The sequence below is a fragment of the Lynx rufus genome, unplaced genomic scaffold, assembly GCF_022079265.1.
Source record: "Lynx rufus isolate CCGP_SWC_20201006 ecotype Redwood Valley unplaced genomic scaffold, mLynRuf1.p SCAF_10, whole genome shotgun sequence".
Classification (NCBI taxonomy): Eukaryota; Metazoa; Chordata; class Mammalia; order Carnivora; family Felidae; genus Lynx; species Lynx rufus.
In genome coordinates, this window is record NW_025814824.1 from 55,629,201 (window position 1) to 55,647,805 (window position 18,605).

Here is an 18,605-nt window from a genome sequence, read left to right on the forward strand (position 1 = left end):
CTATAGATCTGTTGTTTATAAAATATATGTAAAAATTTCCTGGGTTACTCATGGACTTACAGTTTGTTGCAAGTAATAATGAAATGCTTCTTATCTGTCTGCTCCATTGCCACCAGCTCAGGTTTAATAAAATAAAAACATTTTTTGAAAAAAGCAGTCCCCTAAAAAGTAATACAAGCCAAAATAAATGTGTGTGTGTGTGTGTGTGTGTGTGTGTTGTCTGTGTAAATATGTATGTGCACATCATGAAAGGTTTTGTTTCATTGCTGCTCCATCAGGTTTTGATGAATTAACCTGCCACTGTGGTGCGTCAGTGATCTACCCTCCAGTTCCCTGTGGCACCAGACCCCCTGAGTGTACCCAGACCTGCGCCAGAGTCCATGAATGTGACCATCCAGGTGGGTCCCAACTCCTTGCCTCCCCCATCTCACAGCCTGTTTCACACTGTGTCATTTAGGATGTTGCATGACAGTCTTTACTGCTCTGAGGTCATGTTGTGATGGCCACCCCTGTTCCCTGTTCTCAGGGGCTGCTTCTGTGAAGGTGAGTCTGTGATCTGGGCCACAGCTGAGAATCAACAGTGCACTCCGTTTCTTTACTCAGTGGATATCAAACACACCTGAAAGGCTGGAAGAATCTCCAGCTGATCTTGTCTTTCAGGGACTTTTCTTCTTGTTGCCTTCAATTTTGATTTATATTTCAAAGTTGAACATCTTTTTGTAAAATTGAAACTAACTTTTTGTTGTTAAGGAAGTAATATATGTTTACTGTATAAAAAGAAAGAGGGGTGCCTAGGTGGCTCAGTTGGTTAAGCATCCAACTCTTGATTTCGGCTCAGCTCATAATCTCACAGTTGTGAGTTTGAGCCCCACATAGGGACTCTGCATTGACAGTGCAGAGTCTGCTTAGGATTCTCTCTCTGCCTCTCCTCCACTCATGTGAATGCTCTCTCTCTCTCTCTCAGAATAAATGAGATGAAGTCAAAAGATTGAAATTAAATCATCCATTATGTCACCTTTTTACACCTTAATATATATTTCTCAGGGCTTTTTACATGGGCAAAATAGATATTTGCATTTTTTTTCATAATATTAAAGTGTGATGCTACTGAATTTATTTTAACTGGATTTTTCCCTCTTGTAATTTTAATCTTTCTTCTTGTCAATGAATATTTTTCTACAATATAGATTTTTAGTGGTTAATGGAGTGTGCTGTTACATGGATGGGCTATAACTTAGTCTCATGTTGTTAGATAATTATTTCCAATTCTTCTTTCATAAACTGCTGTAGACATCCGGCCAGCAGCTACTTAATACCATCCATTTTCTGTCCAGTCTAGTCACTAGCTTTCCTCTAGGATCATAGTAGGCTCATCATTTCATTTTACCAAGTCCCAGAGGCAAACCTGAAATAACTGAAGTCACCAGATTTGGTACTTACAGTAAGCCATATAGTTCAGACTGACAAATAAACAACCCGTTTTCATTTTTTGAGTATTTTAATAGAGTAAAAAAGAAGTAAATTCCTCATGAAGTAGAATGTCCCTTCTTTCCTGGGGACCTTTGGAGGGCTCTCCCAACTTAGTTTGGTGTTCACACCAGATGAAATAAGTGCCCGAGCCAATACTCACCCACTCCCTCCTTCACACTCATTTGCAAATGTCACAGATGAAGTCCAAATCCTGGTGGGTAATGTCCATAATAAGAACTTAACCATTTTTAAGGTGTGTTGTTTTAGCCCACTTTTGTTCAGCATTCTTTTAACTTTTCTTGAGAGTTAGTTGTATACCCACCATGGTATCAGACACAGAGAGAGGTTCAGAGGAAGAAAAAAGTAACCCATGATCTCAAGATTTTTCTGTTCTTCCCAAGAGGAAGAGGATGGTAGTTATATGCACATGACACACAACCAACCGTTTCGTAAAGATGGGCCAGATAACATGGTAGCAAGCCATTGACATTAGGGAGTGTAAGAGAGCTCTGAGCAGGGTATGGTCAGCCAAGAAAGGCTTTGTTGGAGGAGATGAGTTAGGATGAACTGCCTCTTACAGGCAGCAAGGAAATTGAAAGGAATCAGGGGAGCATGTCAGATGGCATGAGTAGCAGAGATAACTGAGCTGTATGTGATAGGGCCAAAAGAATGACTGAGTAGAATGGACAGACCAGGGTCTGTGCTGCAGGAGATGAGTGGAAAAGCTGCCTCCTTCTCTGCTTCTGTGTTTGGTGTGTCTGTCCCACCTCAGTGGGATTTCTTTTACTCACTCATGCTCATCCTTCAGCACTTTGAAATAAAGTCGCCTACTTTTTACTTTCCTGTGACCATTTTAAAAAGTATTCCCAGCTTCTAAACTTAAAAGTTCTATGTTCTATACCATTAAAACATATATAATAATTTATGTGCTTTATTTAAACATTATTCCTAGACATAATTCCTAATTTCCTTTCTCTCTTAACAGTGTATCATTCTTGTCATAGTGAAGAGAAGTGTCCCCCTTGTACTTTCCTGACTCAGAAGTGGTGCATGGGCAAACACGAGGTAAGTTTTCTCTCCCAAGTATTCATTGTTCCAGCTAGAGATTTATGATTGAATTACTTTTAGAGTTGTTAGTCTCATTGTTTCTCAAAGTAAAAATATACTCCAAGAAGCAGAGGTTTGCTTTGGCCCCTTTTTTCTTTTCTTTTTTTAAGTTAAGGTAGAATTTGGGGTGCCTGCATGGCTCAGTTGGTTAAGCAACTGACTTCGGCTCAGGTCATGATCTCACAGTGTGTGAGTTCAAGCCCCGTGTAGGTCTCTGTGCTGGCAGCACAGAGCGTACTTTGGATTCTCTTTCTCCCTCTCTCTCTGCTCCTCCCCTGCTCATGTGCTCTCTCTCTCTCCCTCTCTCTCTCAAAATAAATAAAATAAACATTTTAATTAATTAAGGTATAATTTGCATAAAATAGAATTTTACCCTTTTAAGTGTACAGATCCTTGAGTTTTGCAAAAACATTCATACAGTCATGTAACCATCACCATAATCGAGATGTAGAATAGTTCATTCACCCCCCAAATATTCCTTCATGCCCTTTTTTTTTTTAAGTTTTTATTTATTTATAATCTCTACACCCAATGTGGAGCTTGAACTCATGACCTTGAGATCAAGAGTCACATGCTGTACTAACTGAGCCAGCCAGGTGTCCCTCCTTCATGCATCTCTATAGTTATTTTCCCTCCTGTCTCCAGGCCCCAGCAATCAATAATCTATTATCTGTCCCAGTAGTTTTGCCTTTTCCAGAATGTCACGTGAATGAAGTCATACAATAGGTAGTATAGTGAGCCTCTTTTGCTTTCATTTTTACTCTGGTTGCAACTAAGTTAAACTCAGTCAGTTGACCTTGAGAACATGGGCTGTATTTCAGAGACAGCTTCCAGGTTCACCAGCAAAGGTTGCTAGCCTGCATAAAGGTGTTTCATTAAGAGCATCCCAAGAGTGGTGGTGTCTCTCCACCAGGGGCCCCTCTTCCTTCCTCTGTGCCCTGTGCAGCTTCCTATTCTGGCCACTAGGTCCAAACACCTTCCTCCAGGCTCACACCTCTGCAGTGCCATTACCATGAAGGACTTTTCATCCTCATTCTCAATTTGTAAGCTTATTTGGCACCATTACCTATAGACCCTTTGAAACACTTTTAAGAATTCTTTAGTTAAAAAATGCATATTCATTGTAGACAATTAAGAGCATACATTCTGCAATCCAGAAATAAATACTGTTCACATTCTTGTGTATAGACTATAAGTCATGTGTGATACACACTTTCGCATACTCTTTTAAGATTATACTATTGTGTAACCTACTTTTTACTTCATAACATATTAAGCAACATTTTTGGAAACCCTTGGCGTTTGTGACAACATGCGTTCAATATCTTTATCTTGATGGACGTATTTTTCTTCACTTATTTCCTGTAAGTGGTTCTCAAGTCATTTGTCGTTTATTAGTATCTTCCTCTATGAGTCTTACTTTCTCCGAGAGTAGCCATTCTAAGACATCCATGTATCATCTTTGTGTTGATGGCTTATTTGACTTCATTCAACAAATATTTTTTTACATACCTACTGTGTGCTGGGTAACAGGCTAAGTTCACATGATTCAGAAGAGAACAAGAGAGGCATGACTGCTGCCTTCGTGGAGCCTTTACTCTGGAGCAGGAGGCAGGCATTTAAACAGTGCAATAGCAGTTTAAACAGTACAGTAGCAGGGCAAGTACAAAGGACTGAGCAGGATCAAAGGAGCCCCCACCCAAGGAAGGTGTTTGTAGAGGAGGTAACTTCCTAAAGGATAATGAAAAGTAGGCAAGTAATGAGGGGAGGGAAAACAGAGGACACAGTGTGTGCAAAAATTATCTCCAGGGGCACCTGAGTGGCTCAGTTGGTTAAGTGACTGGCTTTGGCACAGGTCATGATCTCACGGCTTGTGAGTTCGAGCCCTGCATCAGATTCTGTGTCTCCTTCTCTCTCTGCCCCTCCCCCGCCCACACTCTGTCACTCAAAAATAAATAAACATTAAAAAAAATAAAAATAAATTATCTCCAGACCCTGGTATTAGTGTAGGTAAGTTTAATGATTGGGAACTACATTCTACCAAAATACTTATATAGCAATTCTTCCTTTTTTTTTTATGTTTATTTATTTATTTTGAGAGAGAGCACATGTGTGAGCAGAGGAGGGGCAGAGAGAGAATCCCAAGCAGGCTCCCTGATGTCAGAGCAGAGCCTGACACAGGGCTCAATCTTGTGAACCATGAGATCATGACCTGAGCCAAAATCAAGAGTCAGACACTGAACTGACTGAGCCACCCAGGTGCCACTCTAAAGCAGTTCTAAAGCGATAGGAAGCGTGTACATTCTAGACTTTGGAGGCCTTTTTAAGAGTAAAAGTTAGATGTCACTAGAGTCAAAGTATATTCCTTATTTTGAGGGTTCTCAAAAGAATTTGAGTCAATATGTAAGAGTAAACTTTGCTCCCACAGGAACAAAATTCTAGCATCTTTTTCCTGGAGTAAGGAATCCTAAAAGAAGGTGATTTCCAAAAATTAAAAGTTTGGGGTTTCATGGCCTATTGCCTCTTAATTTTTTTTTTTTTTTTTAAGAGGGAGAGCGCTTGAGCTGGGGAGAGGGGCAGAGGAAGAAAGAGAGAGAATCTTAAGCAGACTCCACACTCAGCACGGAGCCTGTCGTGGGGCTTAGGACCATGACCCAAGCCAAAATCAAGAGTCGGACGTCCAGCCAACTGAACCACCCAGGGGCCACCCCCCCACCTTTTTTATATTTATTTATTTTGGGGAGAGCGCAAGCAGGAGAGGGACAAAGAGGGGGCGAAGGGGACAGAGGATCCAAAGTGGACTCTGCACTGACAGGCTGACAGCCATGAGCCTGATGTGGAGCTCGAACTCATGAACCGCAAGATCGTGACCTGAGCTGAAGTCAGACACTCAGCCGACTGAGCCACTTAGGCACCTGCCTTTTAATTTTTTTTTTAATTTTTTAAAATTTATTTTGAGAGAGAGAATGAGTGGGGGAGGGTCAGAGAAAGAGGGAAAGAGAAAGAATCTCAAGCAGGCTCTGCATTGTCAGCATGGAGCCTGACGTGGCTGAATCCACGAACAACGAGATCATGACTGAAGCCAGAGTCGGGTGCTTAACTGACTGAACCACTCAGGCACCCCTGCCTCTTAATTTTTTTAAATGATAAAGCTACCTAAAGTTAAAGATACCATGAGTTGGGAAATGTGAGGAGAGTTGATTATTTGATTATTTAATTATTTCTGTAAAACAGCACTGCCAGCAGTCTTGAAACCATGGGTCAAGGGTGCCTCCCAACCCTCAGTGCCCTAAGCTGTTTGCAAAGGGAGGAAAAGGTTATCTGATCCTCCTAGTTGGTCAGAGCATATCAGATACTCCCTAGTTATCTAGTTTCATGTGCTTGCTACCCGTCCTGGGAAGTGTATATCCTCAGTCACACTTGATTGCTAGCACAAATTCTTTTGGATCATAACAAGGGTTACTAAATAAGTTCCAGATTTGTTTATTTTCAGACAAATTATGTTCAGATTTTGAAAATCCACCTAATTTTTTTTAAGATCAAAATAACTTTTTGAAAATTCAGAAATGTTTGAATAGGAAGTTAAAACTCATCCCAGATCGCACACGGAGATAAGAATCTGGCTACTTCTGTCTCTCCTAGTTACGAAGCAACATCCCCTGTCACCTGGCTGATATCTCTTGCGGATTACCCTGCAGTGCCACGCTACCATGTGGAATGCACAAGTGTCAGAGACTCTGTCACAAAGGAGAGTGTCTTGTGGATGAGGCCTGCAAGCAGCCCTGCACCACCCCCAGAGCTGACTGTGGCCACCCGTGTATGGCACCCTGCCACCCCAGCTCACCCTGCCCCACGACTGCTTGTAAAGCCAAGGTGCGTATTCCTGGCTCCAGATAGGGCATTGACTATGGTTGTGGGGCTGCTCGTGAGTCCAGAGCTGAGGCTCCTGGGCATAGAGTCTAATCAGAGATCATTGGTTGCAACGAACTGCAAGCTAAGGTGGAGCAAGAGAAAGGTGGGGTACACTGTACAGATTCCTGTCTGCCCAGCTTGAAGTGGCCTTCTAGTTCAGAAGGTACCGACTGCTGTCTGACCAGTCTGTCTCTCTCCCTTAGAACAAATTCTCAAGAGAGACTCTGATTGCCTACTCCATTTATTCAACAAATATATGTGTCTGTGTTGCGCAAGATGTTTTGCTAGGTGCTAGGGCTCTACCGGTGAACAGGAGGCACATGATCCTTTCAATTAGATGGGACAGATCCTTACTAATTACTCAGATACTGAATTATGACTGTGGTGAATAAGAGGTTACACCCTGATAGAAGGTGCTATGAGAGCATGAGTGGACAACTTAGCCTGGTCTGAGGGATCTAAGTAGGGCCTCCCTGAGGAGGTGAAAGCAGGCAGTGGACCTGATTAGGCCTTGGATGGTCCTGGGTCAGGTTCAATGGTAAAAACTTCATTTCTAGGCCTGCCCCTTCAGGTGGGGTTAAGGACTGTAGTAGTTCCCAGAAAGGGTCCCTGTAGAATGAACGGTTCCCTCCTAGTGTGTCAACTACCACGTTGTCTAGTTGCATGCATGGTTAGCTTCCTCCATCCTGAAGGGTAACCACTCACTGTCTATATCCTCTGCCATGGTTTGATTTGAGAGAGACTTTAAAAGTGTGAAACCTGCCTATTCACATGGTTTCTATGTGCTAAAAGTCGCTCCATGTTAATCTTATTTCAGATAGAGCTGCAGTGTGAATGTGGACGAAGAAAAGAGATGATGATTTGCTCTGAAGCATCCAGTACTTATCAAAGGTTAGTGCTGCTCAAATGTTAATAGCAGTGGATCTCAGTATACAGAGGTTATACACGTGTATACTGGTGTTTATTGTAGCATCCTTGCAACTTTTGTTGTGGAAAGGTTGTTTAAATAAATTTTCCTCAGTCTAGTTTTTATGGTTCAGAGAGAAAGTATTGTTTTGTCCCTTTCCTTCCATAACTTTTATTTGTAAAATAACCTTTTTATTTTTCTTCCTCTTTCTCTCCCTTCTGGTCTTGTTATACCCTGAGATCAGAAGGGATGATGTCCTGAAGTTACATGAATTGCTTTAACATCCCACCATTTGTGGTAGCACAGCCAGGACCAAGTCCTGTGCTCTTCCCCTGTAGTGGGGGTTTCTGACTGTTCTGTGAATTGTCTTTGCAGGCCCCTGAAATCCTAGAACCAAGTGGTCAGAAAGGGATCTGAGTAAGGAGGTGAAGGTGTTAGGGATGTGTGTTTGTCTCTGATTAGGTGCAGAGAGGTGTCATGGAGATAGCATTTTTATTTATTTATTTATTTATTTTAATTTTTTTTTTTCAACGTTTATTTATTTTTGGGACAGAGAGAGACAGAGCATGAACGGGGGAGGGGCAGAGAGAGAGGGAGACACAGAATCGGAAACAGGCTCCAGGCTCCGAGCCATCAGCCCAGAGCCTGACGCGGGGCTCGAACTCACGGACCGCGAGATCGTGACCTGGCTGAAGTCGGACGCTTAACCGACTGCGCCACCCAGGCGCCCCTGGAGATAGCATTTTTAGAGTATAAAGACATCAGAGTAGCTTTGACAACAGTGGGTTTCGAAATACTGACTGAATGCCAGGCATTGGCCTGGATATTCAAGGGAGATTAAATAGACTCATTGCTTCCTGTGGAGCTGCTTAGAATCTGATTGAGGAGATACGACATAAACGTGTGGGTAGTTCATAATAGATGGGTTTCTGAAGCCACATGAATTGTCCAGTGATAGATTTGACTTGAAGGAAGTCTTCTCTGTACTTAGAACATTCCTGTGAAACTGCAATGCCTTTTCTTCCCTTTTTTATACTTCAGAATAGCTGCTATTTCCATGGCCTCTAAAATAACAGACATGCAACTTGGAGATTCAGTGGAAATCAGCAAGCTAATTACTAAGAAGGAAATTCACCAAGCCAGGTAATTTTTTAAATGTGTGTCTTCTGTTAGAATTAATTTCCAGAGGATAGGAACTATTTATTTATCTCAATCCCCCACAGCAAACCCTTGCACACACAGTAGGTGTTCCAACAGACGTTTGAACTTAAGAGACCACACCCATTCCAATCCAGCAAATCTTATTCAGGATATAGCTACAACCAGAGAAGACTTAGGCCTCTCCTCAAACAGTAGCCAGAGGAAGCAGAGACCTAGATGTGTCCAACCCAACCCACAGAGAACAGAGAACCAGCTGTGCCAAGAGAAGGAAGTGGCGCTGTGAGAGGGTCATTGGAAGCATTTTGGCGACACTTTGAGGCCCTTCTGAGAACTAGATTACCATAACCCAGAGGCCCACCCACCTGTCCTTGAAAGGGACCTCATGTAGCCATGTTTTGGCCAGAATCTGCTCTGTTTCCAGGTTGACTAAGAACTTATTGTTGGGTAGAAGCTGTGAAATCGGTGCCCTGACTTTTATTTTTTTCATTTGTTTCTCAAGGCTGGAGTGTGATGAGGAGTGTTTAGCCTTGGAAAGGAAAAAGTAAGTCATTTCAACTGCTGTTTATCTACTTGTCCTTGAGCTCTGTGAAGTTAGTGGGAGGGAGCAACTGTTGAAGCATTCATTCAGCACCTGCTGAGTGTTTTGCTGCTATTGGAGAGCAAGAGAAATTCAATCATCAAGAATTGTAATGTCTAAGGATAAACCACTTAGGTGATTTCAGCACATTTCTGAAACATGAGCTTATTGGTTTTGGGCATGGCGTAAACATCACATGCTACAGGATACTTATTCACTGACTGGCAGACTTCCTGATTCCAGTGGAGATAAGAGGCTCAAAACTTTTTTAATGACCTTTTATGTTGAAATATAGCATACATATAGATCAGAAGTGCACAGATCAGTGAGTCATCACAAAGTGAATACAGTGGTGTAATCCGTACCCAGGTCAAGAAATAGAAAATTACCAGAACACTTTTGTATACTCCATAAAGATAAAACATCTATCCTGACTTCTAACACTTCAGATTAGTTTTGTCTGTTTTTGGACTTTATATAAATGATGAAATCTTGTAGTTTGTATTATTTTTGTCTGGCTTCATTCATTACATTTGTGATCTTCATTCCTGTTGTTGCATATAGCAGTACTTGGGTCATTTGCATTTCTGCATGATATTTTAATGTATTAAGATATTATAATTTATTTATCATTCAACCATGAATAGGTATGTGTATGGTTATGAGTGTTGGGCTATTATAAATAATGCTCTGTTAATGGGGCACCTGCGTGGCTCAGTCGGTTGAACGTCCAAATTTGGCTTAGGTCATGATCTCATGGTTCGTGGGTTCGAGCCCCACATTGGACTCTGTGCTGACAGCTCAGCCTGGGGCCTGTTTCGAATTCTGTCTCCCTCTCTCTCTGCCCCTCCTGTGCTCGTGTTCTGTCTCTCTTTCTCAAAAATAAATAAACATTTAAAAATTTAAAAAAAAAATGCTGTTAAGAACATCCACATACTTCTTTTGCCATATATACATACTCATTTCTGTTAGTTACAAACTTAGGAGTAGAATTACTGATTGATAGTTAATAGCGTATTCATATGTTCAGCTTTAGTCAGTTCTCCGCAACAGTATCCAAAATGGTTGTGCCATATTATACTCCCAGCAGCAGGGTAATAGTTCCCATTGCTCTAGTTTTTTCTTCTTTTTTTTTTTTTTCTTTACATTTTTATTAGCACTGGAATTGTCAGTCTGTTTTTGTTTTTGTTTTTTTTTAATTTTTTTAATGTTTATTACTTTTGAGAGAGAGAGACAGAGTGCAAGTGGGGGAGGGGCAGAGAGAGAGGGAGACAGAATTCGAAGTAAGCTCCAGGCTCGGAGCTGTCACCCCAAAACCCTGTGCGAGGCTCAAACTCATGAACTGTAAGATCGTGATCTGAGCCAAAGTCAGATGCTTAACTGACTGAGCCACCCAGGCGCCCCGGAATTGACAGTCTTTTTAATTTTAATCTATTCTTATGAATTTGTAGCTGGATGTCAGTGAGCTTTTAGTTTATATTTCCCTGATGACTAGTGAGGTTGAATGCCTTTTTATATGGTTATTGGCAATTTGGATATCCCCTTTTGTGAAGTGCTTAGTCAATTCTTTTAGTTATTTTGTAACTGTGTTGTCCTTTTCATATTCATTAGTAGGAGTTCTTTATATATTTTGGATGTGAATCCTTTGTTGATTTTCAGTATTGTATTTTCCTGCACTTAGTGCCTTCAGTTTTCATTCTCTTAATGGTATCTTTTGATAGGCAGAAGTTTCTGATTTTAATGTAATCTAGTTTATCAGTCTTCTCCTTAGATACTAGTGCTTTTTATGTCCTGTTTAAGAAGTATTTGTCTATCTTGAGATCATGATGATACTCTGTTATTGTCTAGAACCTGTATTATTTTACCTTTTACATTTAGATCTACAGTTGACCTGGACTGATTTTTTTTTTTTTTTTTGAGTATGGTTTAAGGAGAGTTCACAACTCAGTTTTTTTCCATATGAATATTCATGTGACCAGTACTATTATCAAGATGTCATTTTCCCCAGTCTCTCTAGTGCCTCCCTTGTCTTAAATCAGGTATTCATATTACGTGTGGATCTATTTCTGAGCTCATTCTGTTCCATCATGCTAGAATCATACTCTCTTAATTGTACCTTTATAACAATAAAGGTCTTACTATCTGATAGTTTATCTCTTCAAGCATGGTTCTTCAAGATTAACTTGACTGTTCTTGGGTATTTGCATTTTCATTTAAACTTTATAGTTAGCTTATCAATATCTGCTTAAAAACCTACTAAGATTTTGATTGAATTGGTATTCAATTTATAGATCGATTTGGGAAATTTGACATTTTTATAATATTGAGTCTTCTAATCCATGAACAAGGTATACCTTCCATTTATTCCTGTCTTCTTTGATTTCTCTCAGTGATACTTCATATTTTTCTAGATACAGATTTTGTACATCTTTTGGTAGATTTGTCCCTTGCTGGTTGATGGTTTTGATGCTTTTTTAAGTGGTAATTTTTTTTGTATCACTTTTTTTTCTCTCCTCTCCCCTCTTGTATCACTTTTAAAATCTTATTTTCTAAAAAAGCAAAACAAAACAAATTTAATTTTCTAATTGCTTATTGCTGGTATATAGAAATGTAACTGATGTTTGTTGACCTGTATTCACAACCTTGCTAAATTCACTTATTTCTTATTTCATGTCCTTTTCTAATAATAGTAATTTTATTTCTTTCCAATTCTTATCTGTTTTCTTTTTCTTGCCTCATTATACTGGCTCAAGCCTGCAGTACAGTGTTGAATAGGTGGTTGATAGTAGGTATTCCTGACACCAGAGAGCTTTAAATATTTCACTGCTAAATATATTTTCTATTAGTTATTTGAGGATACTCTTCATCAGATTAGGAGGCATTTATTCAATGACTGGCAGACTTATTGGTTCTAACAAAGATTGGTTAAAATGTATAGCCCTGTAAAAATGTTAACAGTTGGAGAATTTAAGTGAACAATACACAGACAGTCCCCAACTTAACAATAAACTGGGGGCGCCTGGGTGGCGCAGTCGGTTAAGCGTCCGACTTCAGCCAGGTCACGATCTCGTGGTCCGTGAGTTCGAGCCCCGCGTCAGGCTCTGGGCTGATGGCTCGGAGCCTGGAACCTGTTTCCGATTCTGTGTCTCCCTCTCTCTCTGCCCCTCCCCCGTTCATGCTCTGTCTCTCTCTGTCCCAAAAATAAATAAAAACGTTGAAAAAAAAATTAAAAAACAAAACAAAACAATAAACTGACTTACAATTTTTCTACTTCACAGTGGTGCAAAAGCAATTCACATTTAGTGGAAACCATAGTTCAGATTTTGAATTTTGATCTTTTCTCAGGCTAGTAATATAATGCTGTCTTATGACACTGGGCAGTGGCAGCAAGCGGCAGCTTGCAGTCAGCCGTGCAGTCATGAGGGTAAACAACGAATACATTTACAACCATTCTGTTTTTCACTTTCAGTACAGTATTCCTTGAGATATTCAGTACTTTACTACAAAATAGGCTTTGTGTTAGGTGATTTTGCCCAACTGTAAGCTAATAATGTAAGTGTTCTGAGCACATTTAAGGTAGACTAGGCCAAGCTATGATGTTTGGTAGGTTAGATGTATTAAATGCATTTTTGACTTACGGTATTTTGAACTTATGATTGTTTTATCATTATAATATTCTTGTTACTGGGGCGCCTGGGTGGCGCAGTCGGTTAAGCGTCCGACTTCAGCCAGGTCACGATCTTGCGGTCCGTGAGTTCGAGCCCCACGTCAGGCTCTGGGCTGATGGCTCAGAGCCTGGAGCCTGTTTCCGATTCTGTGTCTCCCTCTCTCTCTGCCCCTCCCCCGTTCATGCTCTGTCTCTCTCTGTCCCAAAAATAAATAAAAACGTTGAAAAAAAAAATTTTTTTTAAAAATAATATTCTTGTTACTTTGTTTGGAAATTTCTCAAAATAAATAGTTAAACAAAAACAGGCAAATGCAGGCAAAGTATAGTCCTGTTTTATCTTGAAGTTTGACTTTCCACTACCTTTTTTTTTTTAAGTTTATTTACTTTTGAGAGAGAGGGAGAGCGAGCAAGTATGAGTGGAGGAGGGGCAGAGAGAGAAGGAGCGAGAATCCCAAGCAGGCTCCATGCTTTACACCCACCATGGGGCTCAAACTTACAACCCTGAGATCAAGAGTCATCTGCTTCACCACCTGAGCCAGCCAGGTGCTCTACCCAGGTGCCTAGTTTTATATACGCTAATTGCAACTACTTAAAGGGAAAAAAATCTGAAAGAAAGTGTATTAAAATGCAGTATTTGTGTTGTTAATGGAATTCTTCCCTTTATTTTCCAAATTTTCTGTAAAACAATACTAATTTTAATGATTATATGTCTACTTTATCTGTCTGATGTTTAGGTGAAATCTCAGAGATAGTCATCCCCATTCTCATCCCAGATAACCCAAGCTGCCAGTGTCAGCCAAGGGGTTGGCTCAGACCTATGTAGATCTGTCTTGCTTATATTCTTCTAGGAAGATAAAATCATATCTTGTCCCAAGTAGTTATTATTCCTTCCTTAATGATTGGGTTTACTGATGAGCGCCTGGGTGGCTCAGTCGGTTAAGTGTTGAACTTTGGCTCAGGTCATGATCTCACGGTTCGTGGGTTCGACCCCCACATCAGGCTCTGTGATGACAGGCAGAGCCTGGAGCCTGCTTTGGATTCTGTATTTCTCTCTCTCTCTCTCTCTCTCTCTCTCTCTCTCTCTGCCCCTCCCCTGCTCATACTGTGTATCTCTCTGTCTCTCAAAAATAAATAATTTTAAAAAATTTTTATAAAAAATAAGTAGGTTTACTGAAATGACATCATTAATGTATAAAGAAGTTAGGACTTGGTGGGCACTCTGTGTTACTGTAAGTTTTCCTCTCCTTCCTTCCCTTTTATTTACTTACATCTCTCTTACTTCCAGGAGATTAGCAGAGGCATTTCATATCAGCGAGGATTCCGATCCTTTCAATATACGTTCTTCAGGGTCAAAATTCAGTGACAGTTTAAAAGAAGATGCCAGGTGTGTATGTAACTTGGTACCACCTTTCTTAATTATGGCTTACAAGACTGTTTGGTCTTTTAAGATATAATAACTAATATGTGCTCGTCTGTGATTGAGCCAGTTAAAGTCTATATATCTATTATAAGAGATTATATGATGTTTAATAAAAATCCTTTTCTAGGTTTCTCGAAATTTTCCTCTAGAAGAATGGAGCATGGGGTGCAGGGTTGTGTGTGTGTGTGTGTGAGAAAGAGAGAGAGAAAGAGAGAGAGAGAGAGAGAGAGAGAGAGAGAGAGAGAGAGAGAACGCCCTGTAGTAGAAGTGTGGGCTTCCATAGGGCTTGGACTAGCCTGAATTCCACTTCTGGCTCCTCACTTGGGTCCTCACTTGGGCAGTAATAGCTCTTATTTTCCTCCTATCTCCCGGCCCTCCAGAATGCTCTTTCTCCATCTTCTCCTTTCTCATATTTGTTTTCTCTTTTTCTTTTCCTTTGTTCAGTCACAGTCAGTCTTCTATTATCTGACAGTTCCTGACCTCTGCTGTTTTTCTGCCCACATTGTTCATTGTCTGCAGTTTACGGGCAGAGAGGGTGGGTAGAAGGGATTCTCAGAAGAGCAGGAACAGATGAAATTAACTGTGGTGATTTCTCATTTCAGGAAGGATTTAAAGTTTGTCAGTGACATTGAGAAAGAAATGGAAGCCCTTGTGGAGGCCGTGAATAAGGTGGAAGTCAAAACATCCAACTGGACATGTCTCTAAGGCCAGCTTGATTAAAAAAAAAAAAAAAATCCTAGAAACACCATCAATATAGAGTAGTTATAGGAAAAAGTCACAACTTCTTGATGATCGTTATCTTTCCCCAAAGCCCAGCCATTATAATATCTATGGAAGCCTTGTCCTGGTTCAGAAAAAAACTCTTCAATCAAAGTCAGTGTAAATAAAAAATTTTAGCTTAGTGCCTAAGATTGGGTGAAGAAACTCTGAACAATTGGAAGCATTCGGTAGTGATAATTGAATGCCTGTGTGGGATACTTAGGAAGACATGATCTCCAAAGGGCTATTATATGATAGGTCACACTGATTCTTTATTACCCCCAAGGCACAATAGAAACCCTGGGGTAAAAATGAAAAGTTGAATGACTAGAGCTAAAGAGTAGTGGGATAGACTCCTTTAAGAGAGTGAAGCCCTTGTCCTGGAGGTAGCTTTAAGGGAAAAAGTCTTTAATTTAGTCAGAAGCATCCAATCCCATGGTGACTCCCTCTTTATTCTGTGGGGATGTGAGTGAGGACAAGATACCTATATTAGATCCACATTTAATGAAGAGGAATTTCCTTCCTGCCATCTCCCTTAGCCCCTCCCTTTCCTCCTTCCTCCCTTCTGCTCCCAGTTCCCAGCAGGACACTAGCATGATGGAGAAAATGGAATCATTGTTCCTAACTAGGAAACCTGTGCAAGTGTATTTCTCTGCTAGTGTGTCTGTATCTGCACACTCATGATTTTTAGCATAAAACATATTTTTTATAAGAAATGAAATTGTCTTGTTTTAGGTCTTTGATTTATTTAGTCATTTTATCAATCATTCATCTTTACCCTCAATACAGGGAAAGAATAGTAAGAAGAGCCACTGCTTCCCTCCCATGAACAGAGACCACCGTCGGATCATCCACGACCTGGCCCAAGTGTACGGCCTAGAGAGTGTGAGCTATGACAGTGAACCAAAGCGCAACGTCGTGGTCACTGCGGTCAGGTGGGTTGATCTTGTCATCACAGGAGGACCTGCTCATTGGAGCAGGCTGGACCTCGGAAAGCAGGATCTATCAATGTTTGCTTTCCTTGCTTCCTCTCTTAGAAGAATAGATAGAAAGCCTGCTTATGGGATAGCCATTCTGGCACAATCAAAAAGTCCGATACGAAGGTCTGAACCAGAGAGCAAAGCCCGTGCCTCAGTCCACAGGACAGACACGTCTAAAGACATGCAAGGCTTTTATCTGCCCCAATCCACAAGTGACACTGGAGGCATCATTTCCTCAGATACAGGGAGCAGACCCTGAGGGCCTGGGTTGCATGCCTGCCCATCACATCTGTCCCCTTTTCCCTTGTCCTCCTGGCATGATGAAAACAAGATGCTAGACTCTGATTCAAGGCATCCCCCGTAAACAGTGTTTGCCATTAGATGAGACTATGGCTGTGTTATGAGCAGGGAAGTGACAGTGAGGATCTAGGATCACTGTCAGAACCTGAGAGAGTAGGAGGGACTTCCAGAAGAAAAAACTTGAATATGAGATGACAGGAAGCAGGTAACAGGCCCAACAGAGATGAGTGGAAGGGACAAGGGTTAAATGAAGGTGACCATGCCTGAGAGGAGACAGGTCACATCGGAGCACTTAGCAGCAGCACAGTGAAAATCATGACTGGATTTGCAGCGGTCTGCCTGTCTACATAAACAATTCTCACTTTTCAATACTTTGTGTTCTGTCTTTTATCAGAGGGAAGTCCATTTGTCCTCCTAACACGCTGACAGGTGTCCTTGAAAGGGAAATACAGTCACGGCCTCCACCACCAATTCCTCATCACAGGCATCAGACAGACAAGTAAGGATCCTTCAGCTGCTTTCCAAAGGGCCCTGTCTATTCAGAAAAGCCAGCAGGGGCTAAACTGTCCAGGTCTCTACCAGCCATTGGCAGCCTCTCAGGCCTGGCCTTGGGGGGCTTTATTCAAATAAGTAAGGTGTGACTGGGGTGTCAGACACATTTGTTCATGCCAGAGGGGTCCCAGGTTTGATGTTTATAATGCCCACTTCTCTTCTGGAGAAAAGTCATTGGACATAACTTCCATGGTGTAGACGGTGACACTGGGAAGTGGACTCATTGTGTCACAGCGGATGATTTAGGAACGTTACATGGTTCACAACATTTATTCTGCAGATGGATGTGGGATAGTGGGCTGAGGTCGCAGTGAAGGTGGGGACTTTAGCGTTTTGCTCTAGTGACCTCTATGTGGTTTGTATCATTTTTACAACAGAAACATATATTCATGATTTAGAGATAAGAAAACCACATTGGCAAGCAGCAAGTCTCAGAAGCAGGAAAGAAGAACCATCCCCTTTTCCTTTCCTTTCCTTTGCCAGAAAGGAAGCTGGCTGCCTTACTGTGACTGAGGCAGCATTGCTGAAAGTTGCCCTGAAACTCAGCAGGGTCCCTAATGCTGTTCTGGCCTTCCACATAGAAGCTTTACCAGAACTTCTTATACAGAACTTCTGGGAGGGTGGGAAGGGCAGTTTATAAAGTCACCATGAGGGCCATAGCAATCGGTGTTCCCTGGGACTGGACAGGACGGCTAGGCGTTGCCCGTTGGGCACAGCCTTAGCAAGGATTGTCTGGGTCAGTATAGCTCCATAGGACCAGCCCTGCTTCACCCCTGTAAAACAGGTGGCCTGGATTCCAGTCAGCCCAGCTGCATATCCACATGGGCAGTGGTTTTGGAAATGTGAGGTATTCTACATGCTATTTCACAGCCATGTCCAGTACCACCTGAACATAACCGTGTGGAGTCTTTGGCCTGTTTGCGCCATGCTTTTTTCCTTTTGTTTGCTTTAATTTTGTATAAAATTTTATTGTAGAAAACTTTTAGAGTCAAGAGAATATTATTAATACAGTGAACCCCTGTGTGCCCATCACCAAATTTCAAGTTCCCAACTCATGTGTGCCCCACTGTCTTACCAAAGCTTTGCAAATGGCAAATCAGCTGATCCTTAACTTTCTGAAGACCTCAGTCCACTTCCCCCAAACAAGAAGACTGATTATTCTTTGTTTGCTTTTCAGGAATCCTGGGAGCAGTAATTTACAGAAAATAGCCAAGGAACCAGTAATTGACTACTTTGATGTCCAGGACTGAGAAGATCAAGATGCACTTAGATAAAAGAATGATTAGGTGTGATGGAGACTTGTTTGCCAGCAGAAAATCATGCTTGTTCCCAACTGCCTGGTGGACTCACACACAGCCTCACATACTGTCTTGTACTGATACGTCCAAAGCATGAGTGTATCAGAAGTCCCCTTGTCCTCTATTCCGTCTGTATAAAGTGTTTCGGTACAGCCAGATCTGACTGGATGGTCACTAGTGATTCGGTCATGTATTTGCAGAGGCTCCACCATCACCGTGATTGCTCGGAGGGCTGGGGAATATTGGGTTTGATTTGGACAAACCAGAATTTTAGCCTGAAAGCAGCACTTAGTCATAGCCTCAGTTGTCCCAGTTATCCCTCCTCCTCGTAAAAATGTCTGCAACATCAACTGCACCTCACTTTTTGGATTAATCCAAACTGATCACAATCTTTGGAAAGACACAAGTGAGCTTCTCAGTCCAGAATACCAAACATTGAGTTGGTACACCATATCCAGAATCACACATTGTGTTAAACCCAGCTATCTTATCTGA

At 41.4% G+C, this 18,605-nt stretch overlaps 1 protein-coding gene across 1 annotated transcript in view; it reads left to right on the forward strand.

The window, feature by feature from the left end:
• Positions 1-18,266, forward strand: part of NFX1 (nuclear transcription factor, X-box binding 1) — a 73,637-nt gene extending 55,371 nt beyond the window's left edge. The window contains exons 14-24 of the mRNA XM_047065438.1: positions 279-398; positions 2,456-2,535; positions 6,220-6,450; positions 7,307-7,380; positions 8,438-8,539; positions 9,057-9,098; positions 14,087-14,185; positions 14,824-14,890; positions 15,770-15,915; positions 16,655-16,759; positions 17,990-18,266. Of these exons, the coding sequence (XP_046921394.1) occupies positions 279-398; positions 2,456-2,535; positions 6,220-6,450; positions 7,307-7,380; positions 8,438-8,539; positions 9,057-9,098; positions 14,087-14,185; positions 14,824-14,890; positions 15,770-15,915; positions 16,655-16,759; positions 17,990-18,062 (1,139 nt within the window). The 3' untranslated portion in view covers positions 18,063-18,266. The remainder of the gene's footprint in view (positions 1-278; positions 399-2,455; positions 2,536-6,219; positions 6,451-7,306; positions 7,381-8,437; positions 8,540-9,056; positions 9,099-14,086; positions 14,186-14,823; positions 14,891-15,769; positions 15,916-16,654; positions 16,760-17,989) is intronic.
• The last annotated feature ends 339 nt before the right edge of the window (positions 18,267-18,605 follow it).